At 38.2% G+C, this 24,967-nt stretch overlaps 3 protein-coding genes across 3 annotated transcripts in view; 1 reads left to right on the top strand and 2 right to left on the bottom strand.

Annotated features, from left to right (window-relative positions):
* Nucleotides 1-197: 197 nt before the first annotated feature.
* Nucleotides 198-8,301, bottom strand: LOC140930602 (uncharacterized). The gene is made up of 8 exons (XM_073380323.1): nt 8,159-8,301; nt 7,997-8,053; nt 3,511-4,790; nt 3,062-3,135; nt 2,577-2,622; nt 2,381-2,493; nt 1,440-2,133; nt 198-1,068 (listed from the first exon to the last, which is right to left on the bottom strand). Exons 1-8 carry the CDS (start codon nt 8,173-8,175, stop codon nt 1,028-1,030), a joined length of 2,322 nt encoding a protein of 773 aa, XP_073236424.1. The 5' UTR covers nt 8,176-8,301; the 3' UTR covers nt 198-1,027.
* Nucleotides 5,241-24,967, top strand: part of LOC140930604 (sperm microtubule inner protein 11-like) — a 287,809-nt gene continuing 268,082 nt past the window's right edge. Inside the window, exon 1 of the mRNA XM_073380325.1 lies at nt 5,241-5,245. The gene's annotated coding sequence lies outside the window, so the exon portion shown is untranslated. The remainder of the gene's footprint in view (nt 5,246-24,967) is intronic.
* On the bottom strand, nt 15,372-15,965 carry LOC140931638 (5-hydroxytryptamine receptor 1E-like). Its single transcript, XM_073381431.1, has one exon. It carries the CDS (start codon nt 15,963-15,965, stop codon nt 15,372-15,374), a length of 594 nt encoding a protein of 197 aa, XP_073237532.1.

Below are 24,967 nucleotides of genomic sequence, written 5' to 3'. Positions count from 1 at the left end.
CAAAGATCGCCAAGTACCTTGATCGTTGCTACGCTAGGAATCTAACAACAGCTTTGAACGTCAAAGTTCATCGCGTCAATCTTACTAGTAACGCACACCTTTACGGCTGTCTTCCTACATTTACTCATTAAATAATGTCAAGAAAAAATAACCTGGGTCGGTACCAACAAATTACCCCTATTCGGAATGCTACCCCGACCTTTGGTAGCAGAAACAGAGGACGGCCATCTTAAGAACTACATTGAATTACTGATGGAGAAAAGATCGAGAAATGAAAAAGGCTTCTTGGTCATCTGTCGAATTTCGAAGCCCTAGCAGTTTTTAGCAAAAGCAAGTAAGTGCACATTACGTCTCTGCAACTGACACCAGCATAATTCATCTGTGTATTCATGGGAGCTTTGCGAGAAAAACAAGTTTATTATAACGTATGTCCGGTTCCGTGGACGGACAAGATTTCCCCCTTTGTCCCGATTTTGTTGGACCATATAGCCATATACAAAATCCTTTTTTGGCCAAGCTTGATCGGTCAAGATGACTGGATATTGGCCTCGTTCTCCTTTTTTTTGTGTCTTGACCTTATTAACCTCGACAAAAAGGAACTTGGCCAAATTCCAGCCATCTTGACCGAACAAGCTTAGTCAATAACGCATATATACACAGTCCACTATTTAAAATCATTCCCTCAAACACCCTCTTGTGATAACTATTGCGAAGGTTTTGTTCTTCCTCATGCAGGCTTTCCTCATTATTGGTTTCCCATTCCTAACTTGAGTTTTATAAGCTCAATCTCAAATGCTCTAAAAAGGGTTTTTTTAATGAGAATTTGCAAGCTGTATGCAGGGTGCCCCTCAGTTTGTATAACAAGCGCTGAAACGGTCTCTCGCTTCGCGCTCGCGCCCAAAAATTTGACTTGGTGTCTCCAATAACGTCCGTTAGTAGGGTTTGTGTGCCTCATTAAACGTAAATCAATGTCTGGGATAAGAGGTCTTTCAAATAAATAGAAATCATGGAAGTTTGCAGAGGACTTCTACTTGTGCACGGGAATCACTTGAAAAACTGATCCTGAAGCTGCAAAGAAACAAACGCGGCGGTTAAAAATTTCATTAATTACCGATTTAAAAAAAACATTAAAAAAGACATTGTTATCAAAACTCATCACTGGAAACAAATCAACTTTCAATAAAATACAAACGTGAAACGAAATGAAATAAAAAGCACTAAGACAAAAACAATTCATTTGTTTCAAGAGCTTTTACGAAGAGCTTTAGTTTTCTCATTGACGAGACTTGGATTTGTGTCACAGATTTATGGCCAAATTGACTATTTGGGTGAACAAAATTAATCAAGAAAATTGAAAAAAGAGAGCGAGGAGCTTTTCTCTCTTTTTAAATTTTAAGTAAAATTTACAAATGAACCGAAGTGTCAGTGACAGTACTTACAGAGGCCAATTTCTACGCTTGATAGTCCAACCAGATTGGTCGGTCGTCCCCTTATTCCATTCGCCATTTTCGCTTTTGAACGGTTTGTACTTGAAGACGTTTGGTTCAGAGTTGATGATTTCCTTCTGTTGGAGGAGGGCGAGGAACCTCGCGAACGCCTTCCATTTGTGGGTGACGAGTTCCGTGACTGTGAAACGGGGGATGACGGTCGGGAGGATGGTCTTGAGGAAGGTCGTGAGCGGGAATCATATAGTGTCGCAAACGTTGCCGGATGTGAGCGACTTAGACTTGGTGTTGTGGGTCTGGAACGAATGCTGGGTGACCGGCTGATCGGGGCTCGGCGAGTTGAAGAAAGGTTACCTTTATTTTGTGCAAGGCTGGTAGTTGACGTATTCAGATTCATGGATGAACCGGAAAGGCTTCCTAACCTAAAGTTTGGTTTTGAAGTCGATCGTTGATCAGGACTGACGCTGCCCGCTCGGCTGGATCCGCGGCTTGATCGTCGCGAGCGTGTTCGACCTCTTCCGCTCGAACTACTGCCGCTAATTTTTGACTCTCTTAGTTGTCTGTCTTGTTTAGCAAGACGTTTTGCAATTTCTTGAAATTCGGTTGGCAAGTGGCTGTAAGCCTCGACATTGTGAGTGTCTGTCCTGGGATCCACATGCTTGGGGGGTTTCAGTTTATCTGTGCGAACCTAGAGATAGCAAGTTAAAATAGCATAATTTACAAGCGAAAAAAGATGGTCATACCTAGGCAATTAATTAGATGATCATCCATTTGTGATTTGCCTAAATCCTCTGGTTATATTTCCATAACTAACTTTAGACGATATCAATACAATTGACGTCAATTCTTGGTTCTCGTCCCCCTTGATTTGCATAATTCTTGAAAGCTGAATCCATGAGCCACCATTGCGCGTTCTAGAAGTAAATAGTCATTACCTTAACTCGTCCTCCCCCAGGTACATGTCCAATGTTGCTGAAGGAATTCACTTTAGGTTTTGCCTTCGTCTTGAAGCCCATTTTCTTTGTGTCAGGTTTCCGCACACCTTCACCTGAAATCATTGTAGTTATATAAGAAGAGTTAGGGGGCAGCGATTTCTTCGTTTTCAGCGTTTTCTGTCTGATCAATACCTACCTGGGACTTTAGCTTTAATACTTGGCGTACTGTTTTTACCTTTCAGCTGGAAAGGAAAAGAGAAGTTTATTTTCAAAACATAAGGAAAAGGGTAAAGAAAACGGAAAAAAGGTAAGCGCTTTTGTAAAATGAATAATTTGATCAACCGAAGCAGGTTAAGAATTGGTGAAAAGATACAAACTGGCGCGATCACTTCTCGCATATTAAGAGAAACTGAGCTGTGTTCAGATGTTCGGAACGGCGTCAAACTAATTCTAGCCGTTCAAAAGTTTTTCAAAGGCAAATTATTGTTCACCCAAAAAGCATTAAGAAAACCCAATCGACTGTCAGTGTATATCACACAGTGATCACATGTTGTTTACTGTTTGCAAATTTTAAAACATCATAACATAATTGAAAGACTTTTGATTAATATGACTTGTTGGCAAACGTTTTAAGCTGTTTTAAGTAAATGAATAAAAAGATGGGATGTTGATCACTCATACCTCCTTCGTTTTTCCGTTTTCTGCTGTATGTGAAGTTGAATGCATGTCACCATTAGGAACAAGCTTGTGTATTTCTGTAATTTTTAGAGAGAATTATTTGATAGCGAAGAAAATTAAAGATATTCAGTGGACTCAGGACCTGTCACATATTTTTATAGTAATTAACCAAAAATGACAGGTGGACTTAACATGTTTTGACTAACTCTTACTCACTTTTGGAATAGAAGCTCTCTTTCAACTTATTTCAAAATAGGGTATATTCTAACGTGGTATTCGATTGTTTTCAAATAGTTTTTTAAAATACCAACCCCGTCACAATTAAACAATAGACTCCACCGTGGCCAACCATGACATTTTTTACACAGGATTTCATACGGCGGCCAGAATAACCAGAATACTATCTACACTGGTAAAGCTTTTTTCAGCCTTTCGAAACGAGAAACACTTACTTTTCTCTACTCCTACTTTAAAATCCAAGTCGACTGCAGACATGCTATCATCGGAAATGTAAGATTCTAAACTGTTCTTCCTCGAACTACATGGAGTCTTGGAGAATGCTTGCTCGGTTGTTGGAGAGTCTGGGTAAAAGTCCAAATCACTCTTTCCGTCACGTGATTGTGATAAGAACCCGGATGTTGGTATCTCACTATCTGTGAACACATCCGAACTTAAGTCTGATAAATTCACGTTTAATTCGCTGTAATCTCCGTTCTGCAGTGTTTCATTTTGCTCGTTAACGTATAGCAAGGTTCTGTTATACCGGCTCATTCTTTCGGGATCTGGTATATCTCCTGCTTTAGTTTCGTGCGAGTTATTTACGCCATCAGTCCTGGAGTTCACGACATTTACTACGGCGTCTTTTTCGTCGACAACACCCTCCTTAGTTATTTCGGTAGCATAGTTAAAAGGTTTAGACTGCGCACTAGTTTTTTCGTCATCCCTTAGCTCAGGAATGTCCATACTCGCAGAGATAGAACGGATAGGAGAATAATCCCGTGCTCTCGCGCCATTTCCAGAGGTACTCATTTGGAGATGATAAACAGGAGCGTCATAAATATTTGTAACATTGTTCGTAGTTTTGCTACTTACACCTTCTATGCCTTCTTCAGCGAGAAGCGAGGGACTATTACAATTATCAAAATCTGTTTTCCATGAGTCGACTTTTGCAATGCTTTCAGCGATACTCGATGATGTTGTGTTAGCTTTGCTACCATGCGTAGTTGCATTCTCGTTGATTCTTAACCTTTCCAAAGCGGCATGGATTTGCGAGCTGGTATCCAACTTTTTATGTTCAATAGTATTGCTGATTTTCTTTCCGCCAGAACTTCCATGTGATTCGTTAAGCTCCAATCCATTTTTGTCTGGTGTGCTCAAAACTCTTGGGGTCATATCCATGCTACCAAAATTCTCAGACATGGCGCTTCTTGCTGGCGACGCGTTCAGCGAGCTTTCCATTGTTTGGTTCAAGGTTTTAGATGAACGCGATGAAGTTTTTATCTTTTTGCGCGGACTACTTAAAGCAATATGTTCATCGTAGAATTTGACGTTTCCTCCCATTGAGTATTTAAAGTTTGTGAATTCTGACTCGTACGAAACGGATGACCCATCTTGAAGTAAAAAGGGTTCTTCTTGAATCCTGACTTCACTCAGATGTGGGAGATATTTTTGATCTGTGGCAAACGCGTGTTCTGGAATGATAACACTTCTATCACCTTTCTTTCTGCGACGCCTACAAAAATAGTAATAATGGCAATAATTAACAATTATTGAATGATGCTGAGTAAGATACCGGTGCAGCGCTCTACCAATTGAGCTAACAAGCCAACTGGGAGCAGGTCGTTGAGGATGATGATGAAGTTATGAATATATGAAAATCATATATGAGAACTGCGGGGTGAAGAATTACATATATTCATAACTTCATCATCATTCTTTCACAGCTTTAGTACGAACCAATTCAACGACCTGCTCCCAGTTGGCTTGTTAGCTCAATTGGTAAGAACGCTGCCCCGTATCGCAGAGGTCAAGGGTTCGAATCCCGTGTAAACCTGAACTTTTTCCAGGCTTTCTTTTCGCAACTGCAAAAGCTGCGTCTATAACTGCGATGATCTTCTTTAATATAATTCTTCACCCCGAAGTTCTCATATATGATTTTCATATATTCATAACTTCAATATCATATTGGGTAGCACATCTACAGAGTGGTTTGTACTATGCCGTCTTAACTGTAAAGAGCGCCGCCTCTGAATAGGCGTTGCATTGTCTAAGCAACAATGCGGCACGTATTGATTAGTCTCGGTCCCCGCTTTCTAAATCCTTAAAATACGGTCATGGATGCGACCCGTCAGTTAACGATTTGTAAACACAAAAAAAAACTAACATAAATTTGGACAAAAAGGCATATTGTCCAGCAAATTTTAAATGTAGTCTATGTTAGCTGTTTTGTTAACGACTATACCACATCTCTTGTATAAGTCAAAATATCTCTGGTCGAAAGCTAGTTTCACATCTCTTGTATAAGTCAAAATATCTCTGGTCGAAAGCTTAACCAATTCCAGTCAGCATCACGATTTTTACCCATGTTGCGCCACACCCGTCTGATAGATTAGTTAACATTTGTCTCGACAAATTTACAAAAGTAAAACAGTGATAGAAATGCCAATGTTGCATGACGCAACTTTGTAGATTGCTTGAAAATTTCTTTGGATGATATCGTATCCTTAAACTGTAATGCTACCAAATTAAGCTTAGAAAATAAAACATTTCGTTTGTATGGAGTTTTAGTTCGCTGCTGGGTAAACAGAAAATTCAATTCTTTCTTTAGGTTACCAGAGTGACCTAAACTTGAAAGTGTATCATTGTATTTCAGTCACTATTTGCTCTCTTCTTCGCTTTGCGATAATAGAAGTGTAGGGTCTTTGCAGGAGGCTCATGATGTAGCCAGCTTCAATTAAATTATGAATTATAAATCGGCATATTCTTATCCCAGAAGGAGCTTGGAAAAGGCCGGAATACTAAAAAAAAAAAAAAAACAATGTTTGTATGTTCCTTAAGTTCCGCGTTTGCCGTCTTGAAACTAGGAAGTGACAATTCAGCCTTAAGTAAAACACAAACCTGTTTCAAACTTCTCCGTTGTACATTAAGTGAGAAACTGACTGTCGCTCACCGTGATTTTACGCAACGCAAATCTCAAGAGTGTAGTTAAAAGCAAATGATTTACCGTAGGTTGAAAAAGATCAATCCAGTGTCAATCCAGATCGAGAAATTATAACTGAGAAAAAGATAAATTATCTTCCTTGTTTCCACAGCGGAGCGGGGCACATTAGCAACGCGAACTTACGATATTCAGACGTTAAATTTATGTATCTTATGGATGTAAGCAAACTTTAGCAGGTGCCAAATATACGGAATATGTAAATGAACTTCCACTTTCTTTTCATGGTAGATGTCAACATGGTCTTAAGTGAGAATACTTTTACACCACGGACGTAACCTAACTCACCCACATACTGTGTGAAGTCATGGAATATGTAAATTCTGCCGAGGTGTAGTTAGTGACATTCTTCCCGTGAAATTGTGGCATGTTGGGCTCACATCAGAGTTTCTCATTCAATAACCAGTGAAATAAAGAGAAAAAGATTCTGTCGAGAGATCCGAAATGCTTAAGTTGCTGCGCTTTCCCCAGTCAGGGTTGATCTTTTCCTTCTCATCGAGGAAAAAAAGACTCTTTGATAAACTGGAAACGTTCGAGTCACAGACAAAAAAGTCTAGTTTCGTAGTACTGATTTAGCTAATCAAAGAAAAGAAGAATGACACTCTCACAGTTGGTGAAATTAAGTGTATGTGATAACATGTTGAAGAGTGTTATAGAACATTTTTTACCTCTGTAGGGGTAAATTGTTATTGTTGTTGATAATCGTGATAGAATAGAACCTCGTCGAATTCAAGGTAAATGAGAAAACAACTAAGTCACCGTGTTGCTTACAACCCAACTACTGTACCAAGTTCTAGAAAAAGTAGTAAAAGTAGTACTCCTGAAACGATAAATGGTAGATGGATAATAATTCTTCCATAAAATACTAACATCAAGATTTTTTCCCATTATATTTTAGTACTTTCAAACAAAACTGTTGTAACGCTTACTTATACACACCAAATTTAATTCGTATTTTATTACTGCAACACACAGTAAACCCCATGATTAAGCGGACATTCTACATTACGAGGACACAACAGTTATAAACTAACACATTTTTGTCAGTTTTAGTGTAAGAAACAAACCTGCTGAATTTATCAGTTAAGGAGACACATTACAGTGTGCGTGCGCTCATAAAAGGTATAACTGTGTCATGGTTGTATAAATATGATCAGTTATTTAAAAGCTTAGACGCTATCCTCTTTAATGCCTTTTAGGTCTGAGAGAGGCATTGACTTAAAATTATTGAACCTGCTCCTTGTTTTCCTAAACAGCGCCTTATGTTTTTGTATTCTTTAAATCTACAAGAAGCTTAAGTCTTAAGGTTGATTAATCCGTTGAGCTCGTCGGTATAACTACGGCTCAAAACTCAAGCCGTGTGGAGCTTATGGTTTTTTAACGTTAAACAAGTGATCTCTTGATCAAATGTTAAGGAATGACTTCCCAGCTATTTACCATCACTATTTTAGGGGCCTCGTTTGCCGGATTTTAAATTGCGGTGTAATGACAGTCACGTTTTCTCACCGCTACTTCCAAGTAGTTTTTACTTGGCTGTAAGAACGTAGTTTTAAACCTGCAGTCTTGAAGACGTTGTTCGCAATAAAAAAAAACAATCTTTGAAGAAAAAGGTGAGATCTCATGTGATCTCTCTTTTTCACTGTAGAGCAGGAAATAAAACCTCTCAACCGTAAATCACATGATCAATCTAAAACGTTTCTTATTCTTCAGCCGTCACTTACCGCCGCAATTTCTTGTACTCTTTGAGATCTTTGTAATTTGGTCCAAACGCGTATAAACTACGGAGAAAATTAAAACAAATAGCATCAAATCAAAGCTTTCTTTGGAACTACTGCTTGTTCCTTCAAAATAGCAGCGATACGCATTCAAAGACCTAAACCCACCCAAGTGCAGTCCACATGACTTGTATATCCGATGAAATGTTCTAGAACGTTGGATCTCTCATGAAGGGCAAATTTACGGTTTAAAATTGGCGATTAAAAGAATAATAAGGAAAGAAGAGCAAAGATAATCAAGTACGTGGCGTTGGTGTATCTCGAGGGTCAATATAATAGAAACAAACCATGAGAACAGGTCATGACGGGTATTGCACAAGAAAACCACCAGCCTTGAACATTACTAAGAAAAGTGACAAAATTATTTAGTTTTCGATAAGAAATGTTACAAAAACGCCTATTTAAGGAATATTTTCAAGTTTGTTTCATCAAAGGTTGAGAGAAACGAACCTTTTACTCTCGAAAAAACCAAATTCTTTTCGCAAGTAACTCCATCAGATAAATAAAACATAGTGGTAACTTTTAATAATTCACAGTTAACCCTTCCCCGAAGAAATAACAAGTCGTAGAGTTCAACGAAATTATCCCAGATTGAATTTCGTGTTGTTGTTCAGCGAGGAAGTCGTTTCACCAAATTTGAATGCTTAACCTGATCCACTCTGTGTAAGTCATGGAGCCTTTCCTTTAACTGAGAGAGCCTAGTATGACAGATTTTGTGAAGGTGTCAACCGGTCTCATCTCGTATACAAATGATGCAACCTTGTTATTGTTCTCTTTATCAAAACGAGGTTGGAGATTACTAAGTTATGAAGTCACATCTTTTCAAAAGCGCCCAGGTCTCCCCGCATCCTTTTCAAATGCCTAATTTTCGTTCCCAAGTCTCTTGGTATTGGGTGGCCGAGAAAGGTCTGGGGACATCATAAAGTAATGTTTTTGCATCTGAATGCTTAAGACAAAAAGATGATAATACAGTGAGACCTCAAGCCTCAAGGTTGCCAGTTTTGCAAAGGGACGTTTGAGGCCAGCTTCTGTTGGTCACAGGGAAGTAAGATGCGTGATTTGATATCATCTTTTATGTGGTTCTCAAAAAATTGCCAAAAACAAATTGAATTGAACTTCCCCCAAATTTTTATTTGGAATGATTGTTCACTGTGGCATTTTCTGATTCTTTGTTGCAAAATGGTGCTTCAAGGCACATGGTGAAAATCACCACCGCCACAAAGCCAGGGCAAAAACAGAAGGCCACACGCTTTTGCCATTTTCTAAATAGTCAGCTTGCATTATTCCTCACAAAATCACAGGATTTAGTGTATAATAAGTAATACCACGAATTTGAGGAAAGGCCGCTTTTTCTGGCGCGGTTGTTTCACGCGCAAACTTGACCCTGATTGGACCCTTTACTATTGAACCTGTATGCAAAAGGGTAGCAAATCTCATTTTTTGATCCTTACCTTACTTTGGTCGAGATCACACGCATTTTCTGTTAAGTACCTGAATGCTAAAGAAAATAAAAGGTATTCAGTGAAAGCTGTATACAAGACGGACACTCACGGGACCGTCGCTTCTATCTGGTTTAACAAAGGTGTCCACTACTGAAAACGCGGACGCCATCTTGGTAGTCAAGATTATAATGCGCATGCGTTGGGTCCTGTAGAAAGAGTCCTGGGTCATATCCGTTGGGACCCAGGTCTCGTCAATCGGATAAAAAATTGACTTTGTCACTTAAATTTGCCTGTAACACTGATCTCTGTCCAAACAAATTGTTGCATGATTAGGATTAATAATTGATTTTTTTATGCTGCAAAACTAGCCAAAAGTGCAAATAATGAAGCATTAATTATTTCGGAAAATAATGGAAATTGTGCTTGTAATGACGAATAATGCTAAAAATTATGTCAGCATAATCTATCGAAGGGTTCGATTTTAACGACGAAATATGGTTCTGGGGGTGCAATAAAATATCTTTTAAGTCCCATAACTCGACTTCTACGTGCCCTAGCTAGCGAGAAACGGTTTTCAGCGTTTTACTCCCAATCTAATTCTCTTGCAGATAATATAAGTTTGACGTTGGAATTAAAAAAAAAATAACCCAATTTGGTGACGTCAGCCCTTGTGACGTTATAATTTAACTTTTTGTGTCAAACAAAAACTTAAAATTGTCTGGTCAACAATCGAAGTCTACCTGGTAAGTCTGGTCAAGAAATGAAGAAATGAAAAGAAATGCAAGAAATATGTAGGGTGGGCCAAAAATGACTGACTTTTCCCCAGTGTGGGCGATCACATTGTCCGGCGTTAGTTGGATCAGGTCCGAGCTCTAAGAAGAGTAAAGTGACAGGGAAAACGCAAGTATTTATCAAGCCGGTCGGAGATTCATCGACCAATTTACAGAGACAGATGCAGATGCTCTGGACGCCGCAAAAACTACCTATTACAACCAAAATTCTCTACCGCTGACCAAAACCAGGTCAGCTTTTCCACTGATTGAATACTGATCTTCCACTTCCGTCGGCACACCGTCGCTGACTTCTCATTTAAGTTTGGCGGAAAGCTTTTTATGTGTAGTTGTCTACTGAAATCGAAAAATCTCTGTAAAACTATACAAGACATCAGTTTGTTGGAACTGTTGTGAAACCAGTCTCTGAGAGGTATATCTCTGACCCACTACTTACCCCCGGGGGGGTACTCATGGGAATTCTTGGTGTGGGTGTGCCGCCCGGTTCTCCAAATCCTGACCCTATTTCAGACAAAAAAAAATTAATTTTCCACACCCGTTTACAGACCAGACCTCTAAAATCCATACTCGTTTCCAGACTGAGCCTTTAGGCATACTCTCTTTCCAGACCCTGAGAACGGTGCAAAATCCCTACCCGATGGGGCGGCACATACCTATATAACTTATTTGACAGCAACAATAAGCTTTATTTGCATGACCATAACAAAGTATTACAGTATTGCAAAAGCTACTTGAAATTACCCATTGATTCCTTGTAAATTAAATATTTAAAATAATTTGAAACTCATTAATCATTGTTTATTTCTAACCATCAGTAGGATTAATTATTCCGGAGATAGGTTTGTCTCTATTCAAAGCAAGTTGATGTAAATGAAATTAATTGGATGTTAATAAAATAGTCAGTAGGATTCATCAGATTTGATAATAAGGACTCATGTGATTGTAGTCGCAGAAACAGTATTTTAGGTTCTAGTTTAGAGAAGAACGTATCTCTTATCGAAGAAAAACTTGGACAATCTAATAAAAAGTGAGTTTCATCTTCAAGTCTGTTACAATTGCAGAGATTGCATAACCTTCCGTCACGTGGTATATTGTCGTATCTACCTGTCTCAATCCTAAGTTTGTGACTGCTTATTCTCAGTTTCACTAATGTTTTCCTAGAAGGGTTCTTTCTTGTTAAATCTAGGTAGACAGAAGGGCTATAATTCGTTTTGATTTTATAATAAAAGTTAAGTTTTTGTGAATGTTGAAGGGTATGATTCCAGTAAGTGATATATTTCCTTTGCATAAGATCTACATATTGCTTAAGTTTACATTTATTCAGTAAATTACAGTTAAAGCCTGGGAAATCATAGTAGTCAGTCATCTTTTTAAGACTGGAGTAAAAACTATTTTGACCACTATGATAAAGGTCAACAGATATTTTTAAAGATTGTTTAACTATAGAATTTTCATCTTTTTCTTGGAGATAGTTTAAGTAATTAAGTATCTTGTTATTTATATCAATGATCAGAGGGAATCTGCCAAGTTCAGATCTGCATGCAACATTGGATGACTTGTTATGGACTTCTAATTATCGTTTACAGAAGTGTAAATGAGTTTTTTCGATTCCGGAGTTATCCCATGACTTAAAATCTGATTTCACAAAGGCACCCCAAACTTCACTATTGTAAGATAAAATCGGTGAGATCATTGTGTCAAAAATTTTATTTGCAAGGGAGGGTTTCAGTTTACTAAAATCAGTGTGGCGTCTTAGACTAAATAGAGCATGAAGGGCTTTTTGTCGAAGATGTTCAAGTGAAAGTGTAACATTTCCGGGAGACGAGATGCGAGTCCCTAAGTAAGTATAGTCTTTTACAATGTCTATCATTTCATTGCCTATGTGAAAAACATAATCACATTTTTTTGTGCCTTTTTGGGAAACCATTATTTTGGTTTTCTTGGGGTTGATTTTAAGCATCCAGGAGTTGCAATATGAAGACAATTTGTTTAGGCAATTTTGTAATCCTAGTTTCGATCGTGATAATATAATAAGGTCATCAGCATAAAAAAGAGAATTGAGTTTGGCGCCATTTGGTAGCACAAACGGATCAGATAAAATATTGTTGAATGAAAAAGCTAGATCATTAACGTATAGGTTGAAGAGAAGAGGGCTTAAAATGCAGCCTTGACGCACACCTCTAGTGTATTGAAAAGGTTGTGTTTGGTTATTTCCAATCCTAATAGAACAGGTAGAGTTTGAGTATAAACTTTTTATGACTTTATAGAAGTTTCCTCGGACATTTATTTGTAACAGCTTGTATAAGAGTCCATCGTGCCACACCGAATCAAATGCTCCTCTAAAGTCCACAAAACATGCGTATACTTTCGTTTTGTGACAGTTAACGTATTTGTCAATTAATGTTCGTGGTGTAAGAAAATGGTCAGCGGTTCGATTATTTGCTAAGAAACCTATTTGAGATTTATGAAGTATGTCACGCGACTGAATGTGCTTGAGAAGTCTATGATTGAGAATTGAGCAAAATAGTTTCCCAAGACAACTAGAAATACAAATTCCTCGATAATTTGCGGGATCACTTTTAGTCCCACTTTTAAAAATTGGTGTTATAAGGCCACCGCACCATGTTTGAGGCATAGTGCCTGACGTCAGAACAGCGTTAAATAACTTCAAATAAATAGGCATTAGTTCATTTAAGCTGGATTTGATCATTTCATTTTTTATTCTATCTGAATACGAAGATTTGTTGTTTTTGAGTTTGTTAGCCGCTGTGCGTATTTCGAGTTCAGTTATTAGGTAGTCCAAGGCATGCGATTGTGTTTTTGCGTCTTCTAATCTTGTTAACTCATCGATAATGGCTTCTTGGTGTGAATTAAGGGGCTCGTTTGAGTGTAGTATTTAAGGGTGTACCCCCCCCCCCCCCCTCGGTTACCTACCACTGTTGTGTAACAGGCTCCAGACGTACTTGTACGCCCGCTGACTAAGATTGTTAATGTGTCTTTAAAACTGGTACATTTTCAGGACACTTACTCTACATGCTGATGAAATACAGTTAAAAGGCGCGAGTAAGGACTCAATTTAGCCAAAACAGGTTCTTATATAAATGTTCATTTACGCAAATTTAGGCTATTTAGGTTTTTAACAGGTTCTTATTTTCTGAAGGAAAAACATACATTTCAGCTAAGAGAATTTAGCGGCATTCAGCTTATTCCGTATGTAAAATCTCCATACCAATATTTATGTGGTATTAAATTTTTTATCTCAGGTAATTTTCCTTTGTTTCAACGTCATTAGCATACATTATCATACCCCAAAACAAAAAAAAAACAAATAATACCTGAGATAAAAAATTAACTACAACATATATATTGCAGTCGGAGCGAATAAGGCACCTACGTCTCCAAAGAGGAATCTTGAATGTTGACTTATCTGATTTGTCCAAGTGTGCAGAATTTATTTACATTTATCGCCCTCGAAAAGTGTAAAAAAAGAATGCAATATGCTTAAAATTATTCTGGTACAAGGTTTTTGTCCACTGAAAATTAACATTACTCAATTTTCTAATGAATTCCGTTTTAAGACAGGTATGATCAGTAATTTAATTTATGATTGAGTGTCTGCTGCCCGTCAGGAAAAGAACCAGTTTATCTTTGGAGGAAACCAAACCTAAACCCTCCTGAAAGCAGAAACAGACACTTCACATGAACCTCGAGGGAGAGAAGTGAAAAATTCTTCCGGTTGTATAAATTAACTTTTACATGAATCTTGAAAATTTCCTTTAGGTTACCTTATTTAAGGAGCATCGGGACTTTGTAGAATGCCCTATTAAAATATATTATTATTATTATTATTATTATCATTATTACTATTGTCATAACTACTATTATTTTCAATATTATTATTAACACCATGTATGAATTTTCCGACCACAAACAAGCCAAGTTCGCTGTAGCGAACACAAGTCCGGAGAGTTATTGCAATCAGTTTTGAAAGAAACTATTATTTATAAGGCGGGAGAGACGGACATGATAAGGTTCTTGCTGGCAAAAGGTTATGAATACCCAAATGAGTCTGATCAGAAAACAACACCAAATAATGATCTTGTTACCCCCCCGGGAGGGGGGGGGGGTACTCCCATACATTACCTATACGGGTATGTGCCGCCCAACGAGATCGTGATTTTGAAGCTTCTGATTTAGATCTGATTTAGAACGGGGTACCCATTTCAGAAGAATTTTCTAGAACGGGGTATAAAAAATTGTGGATCACGGCTTTATCTTCTGCTTAAAATTGTTGCTGATTATGAAGAAGCATTTATTTGATGTATCGGTCGAACAAATAAAGAAATAACTTTTTTAAAAAACAGGGCTATTTCAATTTACAAACTTTCTAAAACGGAGTATAAAAAATTGACCCATTTCTAGAACGGGGTATCAGTTTTAGGGCGAATTCTAGAACGGGGCATAAAAAATTGGCCCATTTCTAGAACGAGGGTATCAATTTTAGGAGAAATTTTTTTAGGACGGGGTGCCAATTTGGAGTCCCGGGCGGCACATACCCACCCAAAAAATACCTTAGTGCCCCCCCGGGCTTGTCACGCGAACAGGTTCTTCCACTTTTTGTATCTGTAGCTCATCTTTTCCCGAACCAAATACGTTGTTACGATTGACGTCGCGGAACCTCGCTGCGATCATTTCAACCGGCTCTACTTTGGGTTTTCTAATCCTCAAACTCTCAAGCACGGCGTTCCTAAAAGGACGATCTCTATAGCAGTAAATGAGTGGATTTGCTACAGAATTTAGATACAAAAATGTGTCGTCTACACGCATCGCCAAACGTTGACGAAAGACTGGATAAATTCCTTGCAAAAAACCGCTAAGAATACGTGGGAAGAAGGAAAGAATTACGGCAATTGTAACCAAAGCAGTGGTCATAGCTACTCTGCGTTCGTGTTTTGCGTTTACTAACTCGCTGACTTGGCGAATTTGATTTAATTTGCGTTTGCGAACTTCAAGGTACACCATGACATAAAAATATACGATAAAACCTAGGGCAAACATAACCAAAATTGGAACAACGGTGAGGAAAATTTAAAGAGCTAAAAGCCTCTCATTGTCCCTCATCATTCCTGCGAACGCCGTAATGAAAACTGGTGGAGATACAGTTACTAGTGCTGATATCCAAGCTATTATCGCCAGCTTTTTCATAAGGCTTTGAGTCACCATCACTTTGTAGTCAATCCATTTTCGAATGGCCACGTACCTTTCCCATGCCATCATTGTCAGATGGAAAATCGAGCAAATCGTGAGAATGACCGTGGGCGATATCGCAACAAAGTCCAGCACGCAAATGTAATAGTCGGTCAGTACTTGATAAGAGACTAACAGTCCAACCACAGCAGATAACGGTACACACAAACTTCCTACTAAAAGATCTGTAACGGCCAAACTTGATAGCAAGATGTTGGAAGTTCTCTTCAGTTCTCTCCTTCGCTTTACTGCTATGATTATTAGTGCGTTTAAAAGAACTGCAGGCGGCGAGATTATAAACGCAACAGCGGCAAAAACCCACGGAGAAGTAGTGTCCTGTAAATCCCAAATTATGGGTGGTGCGTGTGAGCAATAAAACACTGACCTGGTTGTGTTGGGAAAGACTGTCGCTGTTTCTGTTTTGTTTAGGCCCATGGCAAACGCTTTTTTAAACTATTTAGTTTGTAAATGGTGCTGAACGCCTTTCTCCCGAGTTTTGACGCTTACTGGGCTTATGCTGGATTTAAGGGAAGAGACATGCTATTATACTAGTAATAGTTGACACTGTAGCTGCCCCCGCTCTGTCTATTGTCGGTCAATAATATTCTTGCTCGTTGTGTAGCTTTTTGAAATAAACCGATTCCTAATGAAGATTTTCACACAAATTCCATACAATAGGTGAGATAAAAACAGGAAACGCAAGGTTCTATGCACCGATTCAGTTCGATTTACCCAGAAAATTATATTGTACGTTCCTTGAGCTGCTTTTAGAAATTTTTGAATATTCGTTGAGAATTAGGCAGGATAATCATGGACAATAAGCTTAATCATGAGGTACCTGCATGTTTTGGACACTTTGGTAAATGACAATTAATCTGAGTTCATTGAGATTAACTAAAAAGCACTTAAAGAATCATATTCAGCTGCTATTAAAAGGTATAGTAAAAACAGAGAAGCTGTGGGATCTTTTCTAAAGTTCTACAGTTAATATTGTTGCTACCCACGCTATTAACGCCAGCTTTTCATAAGGCTTTTAGACACCATCACTTTGTAGTCAATCCATTTTCGAATGGCCACGTACCTTTCCCATGCCATCATTGTCAGATGGAAAATCGAGCAAATCGTGAGAATGACCGTGGACGATATCGCAACAAAGTCCATCATGCAAATGTAATGGTCGATTAGTATCTGATAAGAAACTAACAGTCCAACAAAAGCAGATAACGGTACACGTAAACTTCCTACTAGAAGATCTGTAACGGCCAAACTGCAGGGGCGTAACGTGAGATTTTGAATGTGTACACACTGGAAGAAAAGTCAGAGCGCCGAAGGCGCTCCAAACTAGGGGGCTCTAGGGTCATGCTCTCCCAGAAAATTTCTAAATTTATGGTCTCGGGAATATCATTTACTGCGCTTTCCGCCGGACATTTTCGATAAATAAAGACGAAGGAAAGTGTAGAAGCTAATGTACCCGTCTATAGTGTTATAGTGTTTACGGGAAAAAGGGCAAAACAGTGACGCCATCAAGTACTGGTTACAAACAAAGACGCTGATATAATGCGAAGAATTTAACCGTCATCCCAATTTAATGATAAAAACGCTTTCAAGAAAAAATACAAAATTTTTTTCCAGATTTCAGCTGTACGCACGGGCGTATGTGCGTTTATGGACGCTACACTCCTAGCAAGATATTGGAAGTTCTCTTCATTTCTCTCCTTCGCTTTATCCCTATGATTATAAGTGCATTTAAAAGAACTGCAGGTGGCGAGATTGTAAACGCGACAGCGGCAAAAACCCACGGCCAAAGAAGTAGTGTCTTGTAAATCCCAAATTATGTGTGGTGCGTGTGAGCAATAAAACACTGGCCTGGTTGTGTTAGAAAAGACTGTCGGGCCCATGGTACTAAACGCTTTTTTTAAACTATTTATTTTCTAAATGGTGCTGAACGCCTTTCTCCCGAGTTTTGACGGTTACTGGGCTTATGCTGGATTTAAGGGAAGAGACATGCTATTATACTAGTATTAGTTGACACTGTAGCTGCTCCCGCTCTGTCTTGTCGGTCAATAGTATTCTTGGTCGTTGTGTAGCTTTTTGAAATAAATCGATTCTTAATGAAGATTCTCGCACAAATTCCATACAATAGGTGAGATGAAAACAGGAAACGCAAGGTTCTATGCAACGATTCAGTTCGATTTACGCAGAAAATTATATTGTTGAGAATTAGGCAGGATAATCATGGATAATAAGCTTAATGATGAGGTGCATGCATGTTTTGGACACTTTGGTAAATGACAATTAATTTGAGTTCAATGAGATTAACTAAAAAGCACTTGAATGTTCAAATTGAGCTGCTAGTAAAAGATATAGTAAAAACCGAGAAATTGTGACATCTTATCTAAATTAAAGAAATGCCACCAACGTCTTTACTCATTTAGAATTTAATCAGCAATGCAAACGCCAGGTGATGTGGAGGGCGTGCAAGGATATCACAATTCACCCCTGTTTGTCTATTTTCCCTGATGCCTCTGTATAGTGAGGAGCTCTTCATAGGGGGCTTTTTTGCGTTATAAATTTGGGTTCCTCTCTTGGGGGCTTATTTTCGAAATCTTACAGTATACTTATACTGAATTCCGTCTGCCAGGTTTCCAAAGCTTTATACTTTGGTTGCTTCTTCTAAATTTGGCAATTTAATTTTTTATCAACTGAACTTTATGTGTTTTTTGGCTCAGTACGTTTGGCAGTACCTTTTGGAAAAAAACTCATGTCGCAATTTGTTCCTCTCTTTCATTCTTGTCGGGGGGTTCAAGATTTTAGCCTTTCGAACAGGGGCCAGTTTGCATATGCCCACGTTGCGTAATAAGGATGTCTCATTCTCATTTGCGTATTAAGGATGTCTCAACACAGGTAGCCCGAGCTCGAAATATAAGCATCGGCGAACATCGACATTGTTGCATAACATTCGAAATATAAGGATTTGTATGGAACAAAACCTATCGTTTCCGCAACCTACGAAAATGAAAAGATTTCAATAAAGAACAGCTTACCTTACATAAAATGTGTGTTACGTCTCTCCAGGGTGGTCCAGGGGCCGATTTATGGCCGTTTTATGGGTTGTACAGTAAACGGTTTTCTCTAAACCTTTATATGAGAGAAAACCATTTACAGTACATCCCATTAAACGGCCATAAATCGGCCCATGGAGAGACACTGGAGAGACGTAACACACATTTTATGTAAGGTAAGCTGTTTTTTATTGAAATCCTTTTATTTTCGTAGGTTACGAAAACGATAGGTTTTTGTCCCATACAAATCCTTATATTTCGAAATCAATGTTACGCAACAATGCCGATGTTTGCCAATGCTCATATTTCGAGATTGGGCTACCTGTGGTCTCAATAGACCAATTTCGAGATATTAAAATTCATACTTGGCTGCGATGCTTGGGGGAATAAAACAAAAGAAGTGATCTTGAGGCTCAGCAATGAATATAAAATGCATTTCTTTTGTTTAATTCCCCCAAGCCTCGCAGCCAAGTAGGAATTTTAATATATCGAAAATGGTCTATTGGCAGCTGTCAAAACAGGGCATTCGCATACCAGTATCACATGACCGCATTAGGAGATCAGGTTTCAATAAGTTAATTTCGTCAATCCTAAGGGCGTGACACGTGAGCTCTTTATTTTTCTCTCAGTTAATTAACTTCCTACATATATTACAACTAAATTTTTACAATTAATTTACGTAAGCTAACAGTCGATTTACAATATATAAAAAACATTAATGGAGATAATCAAAAAACACTAGTGCTGTGTTATTCTACCCTAACTTAAAAATGTTATCAATATTTTTTGAATATAATTAACATCATGATCAACCACATATTTACAATTCTTGCAAGAACTCTTGCCATACGGTAACAGACCTAAAGAGGAAAAAAATGAAAAAAAGGCGTGTGAATTCTAGTTTTACCAGGACAATTATGAACTTGCCTGCCATATTTTATCTTAAAGAATAGAACGTGTTCGACCAATAGGGCTACTTGAAAGTGATCCAATCGATTTTATTTAAACACGTTTGGCGATCTTTGCGACAGCGAATGCTCAGATGGTCTTCAGTTCTACTCTAAAGCCGGTTTTCCATAATCATTTCCGTTCCGATCACTTTGATCATTCAGATTGCTGAACTTTTCTCATGGCGATCCTTGCTACAGTAGCGATCACATGGAAGCCAGTTGCTAGAATTGTGTTGTGATCATAGTTAGACACTAACGAAAAGCTAGTTTTCTCAGAAAAAATCACTTACTAAAATCCAAGCCATCTCATCGTGCTGGTGAAGAAACCTTCAAGTTGGCTTACTGCATAGAATTATAAGAAACAAAAACATTAAAAAGGAAACGTGAATACTGGTGATGTTGTGATTATGAGAAGAAAGCTAAGATGGGGTTAGAGGAACAGGGTGGAGCTGCTGAGTGTTGCTACTACAACGACCAACTGAGGTCGGTGTGGCCGTGCTAAGAAAAAAAAATAACCTGAGAAACCTTTCTTTGAGAACGGAAATGTTAGATTAATATTACGAGTGATGAATATTACGAGTTAACAAGGCCAGAAGAAAAGATTTTTACAATTTTAGTTGTTTTGAAAATCAGTTGATTTTCACCCACCATTTTCGCAAGAGGTGTTGACGTTGATGATGACGTTTGGTTGGTTGTTAAGGTTCTCGTTTGTCTGAGTCACTGTAGGTGCCGGAGGGTCTGAAACAAGAATTACATGAGAGGATGGTCGCGGAAGAGGCTTTGCTTCCTCTGCTGCAGACATGACAGCTGCTCCGGGCTGCTCAAGACTTTTGTCAGAGTCAGCTACAAATGAACAGAAAGGAATCTTAGACAATTTGAAAATACAATCGTGTGTTAATGATGGTTATCCTTAGCAGCCAAATTATGTTTCCAGGACGTTAAAGAATTGCGGGTTTTGTGTTTAAAATGACCAACTTAGGCGCTATGAAAAGTCAATTTAATTCATTTAATTTCACTTTTACCTTTCATTTTATTTTGTCAACTTTGCCGAAAAAACCAAATATAACAGCTCTATATCGGCTGCAAGTAAAAATGTGAAATTTGTTTTTTTGTAACTGGTTTTATCACCCATCATGAGGGCAATATAATGATTATCTGATGAGGAATATTTCAAGTGTGGAGTAGGTAGTTCTGATAAGCTATATTGATCGAATGTCGTCATTTGGAAACAGGCCCAGCCAGGGAGGGAAGTAGTGGGATAACAATAAACCCAACTTTTTCCTCACAAGATTCCAATATACGTATACCTAAGCGTTATAAAATATTTGATACCGAGTACCTGAAATTGCCTTGAAACAGAATATCGTACACCTATAACTGCTTAGTCAATTTGCTGGGACAGACTCTCCAACATTTTCAGGATGAAAAAACGCCATAGCGATAAACTCCTAGTCGCGAACCGCTTGGGGGCATCTTTGTGAGCATACCCACTCTGAAAATGTAGTAATGCACTCAAAAACGCAACTAAGGCTGTTCACTTGCTGTTTTTTCCATTCTTTTGTCTGATAAAGGTGCGTATCAGAATAAATGTCTTCCCTTAATTTCAACTAATCAAATTTTAAGGTTTTTCTTACACCAACGGAACTGTTTCAGTTTTGGTCCATGTGATGTCTTGGAATCCCAACCCCCATTGCTTGTTTTTTTTTTGTACCGTATGAGAGCTCTCAGTCTTAAGAGGAGAAAAAGCGAAAAAGAAACCGTCCCCTTGTTTATCCTGCGACTACAGCCACCTTTCATTGCCTTCAGCCCGTAGAAAGAAGACGTCTCTTTTGCAAAACGTCCCTATCTCTAGCGACGGAAAGCGTTGAGACGGCGCTACAGCATTTCCGCCAGGCGCCCTCTGTTTCATTTAAGCTAAATGCTTACCTCCTAAGGTTATGCTGTGCGATTCATCATTTGTTCCTTTTGTCATCCTCTCCAGGTCCACTTTCAGGTCTCTAAGTTGCTCATTTACGAAAACATCCATCGTTTGCACATCTATTTCACGGTCTAAGAACAAAAGGTACCTGTTAATTTATTATCCTCTAGTTGAGAGCGTTTTTCGTAACTTTGTAGATAGTACAACCCCTAGAAAATGTTAAGCAGTTTTTTCTGAAGAACTACATCGTTTTTTTCCTTCAAAGAAATATTTTCCGCCTTTAGATCTTTTTCATTATCTAAAATATTTATGCAAATTGGGCATTTACCACCTTTGCGCAGATTTTACCCTTAGTTGCAGACTTTTGCACATGAGCAAATTTGATGCAAATCCATTTTTTTGTCCAGTTCGTGTAACCGGCAAGAATTGCCTGGTGTCACTTCCAGCTGCTTATATGTATGTTATATTGAACTGTGAAAAGCGGAGAAACCGTCACCTTGCTATAACTATATAGTCTTACACATTTTTTTACTTAAGTTCAATGTATCATTGTTACGTTTTATCCCCTTTTTGCCGTTCGTCTAGAGCTGAGTACGGTGTCCAGAAGATCATCTACGAAAGGACGCAAATTATGTATAATTTAAATCTTTTCGCAAATGGCCTTCTGAACACAAAGTTCTCGGAAGTCTGCTCCTTTTCATTGCAGTTAGCTCATGACGAAAGTTTTCATTTTCCTAATAGATGCTTTCTTGCTGTTTCCTGTCGCTTGTAAGCTATCTTTTGAAGCTTTCCTTGAAAGACTCAGTCTAAAAACAAGCCTGTTTAAGAAGCATTCGATGCTTCTATTTTTTGTTTATGATCTAACACAGGCAAATTTAAAACAAGGGTTAAGGCGTTAAAGAAAAAAACAAAAACGTTGTTCCTTTTCATGTTTCTAAAAGAGTATTCAAGTTTACCCAGTTGTGTATAAACAGTAGAACGGATAAATTATAAACATCTGAAATTTGTCGTACCTTGACCGTAGGGAATTAAAAGGCTTACCTCTAGAGCTGGTCAATTCGTTTTTAATTACAGCCAGCTCACAACAATGTTTTTCCTTAATCTCTTTTATGATGTTTTCTGCCTTTCTCAACAGGTTTGTCATCGTTTGCATCGTTTGCAGCTGCGTTGTCTGGAGCTGTCGTTCATGATCTGAAATGAGATAAAAACGAGTGGCTATTAACAAAGACGTGGCAATTACTCGAAATTACGACTGAGGACCTTCGTCCGTCAGAGGGCTGCTTTTATCTCTGTTCTATTCAGTGAAATATCTTTGTAGGAACAGTTCCTCCTTTGAAAGGCTGAGGTTGCATTTTGGCTTTTATGATGTGTGTCAAGATTACCTACGCAGCAATCGTTATTAAGTTTCTTTTTTTAACGTATATGTCGATAAAAATCACCTTGATAAAGGTAACCTGTACTTGAAGATCTACGACTCTAACTCGTCTTTTTATGACTCAAAATTCAGCTACACAAGAGAACCAAAATCTGATGTTTAGCTAAATACCTTGTTTTGTTTTCTCCTCAAGCGCCCTTTCTAGGACTTTGACATGCTTCTTTAATGATGCTTTCTCTTCTCTAAGATTTCGTTCACGACCTAAAGTAGAATTAAGCACGAACTTGACTATTAATGTCGGAAAATAACCAAAGCGTTTCCTTGTTTTTATTTACTTTATAAAAACCCTTTCATGGCCGGTTTTGTGTCACACGTCCAAACATAACGAAAACATCTTTCACTTCTCTTTCGTTTTCTAAGAGATGCTTTCCTTTCGGACTGTAATAAACAACAACTTAAAAAAAAAAATCAACCTGCAACACTTTTATTGATCCATTCATGTTTTGCAGCCTAAAAACACCATTTGAATTGACCTCCAAAAATGGCTAGTACTTTAATATCCTCTTCAGAAAAGTATTTAAAAATACATTAATCTGCTCACGACAAGATCAAAAAATCATCTGAGTTGAACTAAAAATGAATTTAGAATAGCCACCATTTTCTGATATAAGCATTAAATTTGTTTGCTGATAGAGCGCCAAATGCCTTCACTCATTTGAAATGAACTATAAGCTGACACTAAAGGTAATTATAGAGCGCGCATTGCCTTCACTCATTTCAAATGAACCACAATCTGACATTACATATCACCTTTGCTTAGGTTAAGCTCATTGTTCATCGTTGATCTGTAGAAGTTTGCGGTTTCCAACTTGCTTTTAGCATCCTCAACTAATGATCTGATTAACTGCTGTTGCTTTTTATGGTTTTCCTCTCTTCTAACCAACACCGATTTCAGCTCTGTTATTTGGCTGGCGAGTGATTCGTTTGCTTTGCTTTGGTCTGTAAGGGAGTCTACAAATAGAAATTCATATCAGTCAAACAAGTTTGAGAATTAAGACCACTTTGGTCATTTCGTTTAATGACTATATTTTCTGATCGAAGGAGAGTCATGTCCGTTTTACATATTGAAATCAATACCTAACAGAGCAGACTTCCTCATCATTACCTTTAACTGATAACAGCTCCTTGTTGAGTTCTTGCAGTTCTTCTTCTTTTTTGTTCAATTTTTCTTTGGTCACAAAAATACACTTCTTTGCCCTCTTAATGAGTTTCTCCTTCTCTTCAAGTTTCCTCGTTAAATCATCTGCCTTTTTCATGCCCTCAGCTACCTTGTCTTGAAGACGGGCGTTTTCATTGCTCTTGGCTGAGTTCGAAAAACAAAACAAGAACATAGTATTTTAAAGTAAAGTACTAGTGATACGATACGTAACTGAAAGTTAACTCAGTTCCTCAGCTATAGTCAATGATCTAAATGATCTTTATTGGAGTATTCTCTACTTGAAAGCACGATTCGATTGAAAAGATAAATATTTTGTGTGTGTGTCAGTGGTCTCCAAAAGTGCTTTATGGAAAGAAATAGTTATGGAATAAAACATGTGCAGTAGCCGCCGTCGCAGTATAAAGTTAATTTATTGTCGTTATCGAGAACCATTCAAAAGTGTATCTTCATCTTTTTTCGTCCCATGTAGGGAATCCGGATTCAGAAATTTTTGCTTCTGGAACTACAGTCCGGAATCCGGGAAAAAAATTGAGGAATCCGGAATACAACTCAAGGAGTCCGGAATCCCACTAACGACTGGGAAATCCAGAATAGGTCATTTGCACCATGGCATTGTTTTACTACTTCGACCAGAATCCTTTACGTTTTTCCTTTCATACTTTAATTTGATAATCCCAGAGAGGTTTCAATAACAAAACGCTAATTAGCACAAGAAAGCAAAAACCCTGAAGGATTCTGGTCATAGTAGTAAAATGACGTCATCATGCAAATGGCCTATTCAAGTTTCATTAACAAAGACTGGAATCCAGTTCCTGGAATCCGGAATCCACGGTGTAGAATCCAGAATCCAAGACTGTCTTGGACTCCCTTATATAGGACAAGCGGCATATCTACAGGTTAGGCCACTAAGCTT

This window comes from Porites lutea, chromosome 3 (assembly GCF_958299795.1).
Source record: "Porites lutea chromosome 3, jaPorLute2.1, whole genome shotgun sequence".
NCBI classification, from domain to species: domain Eukaryota; kingdom Metazoa; phylum Cnidaria; class Anthozoa; order Scleractinia; family Poritidae; genus Porites; species Porites lutea.
The sequence above is the reverse complement of the archived record's forward strand: the minus strand, read 5'-3'. Positions and strand labels throughout refer to the sequence as shown.

Coding starts and splice junctions, on each gene's coding strand:
- LOC140930602 (XM_073380323.1), bottom strand. Junction 4,791..7,996: donor GAGTACAAGAAATTGCGGCG/GTAAGTGACGGC, acceptor CTATTTTTGTAG/GCGTCGCAGAAAGAAAGGTG. Junction 2,623..3,061: donor AAAACGGAAAAACGAAGGAG/GTATGAGTGATC, acceptor TTTCCTTTCCAG/CTGAAAGGTAAAAACAGTAC.
- LOC140931638 (XM_073381431.1), bottom strand. CDS start 15,965: ATGGGCCTAAACAAAACAGAAACAGCGACAGTCTTTCCCAACACAACC.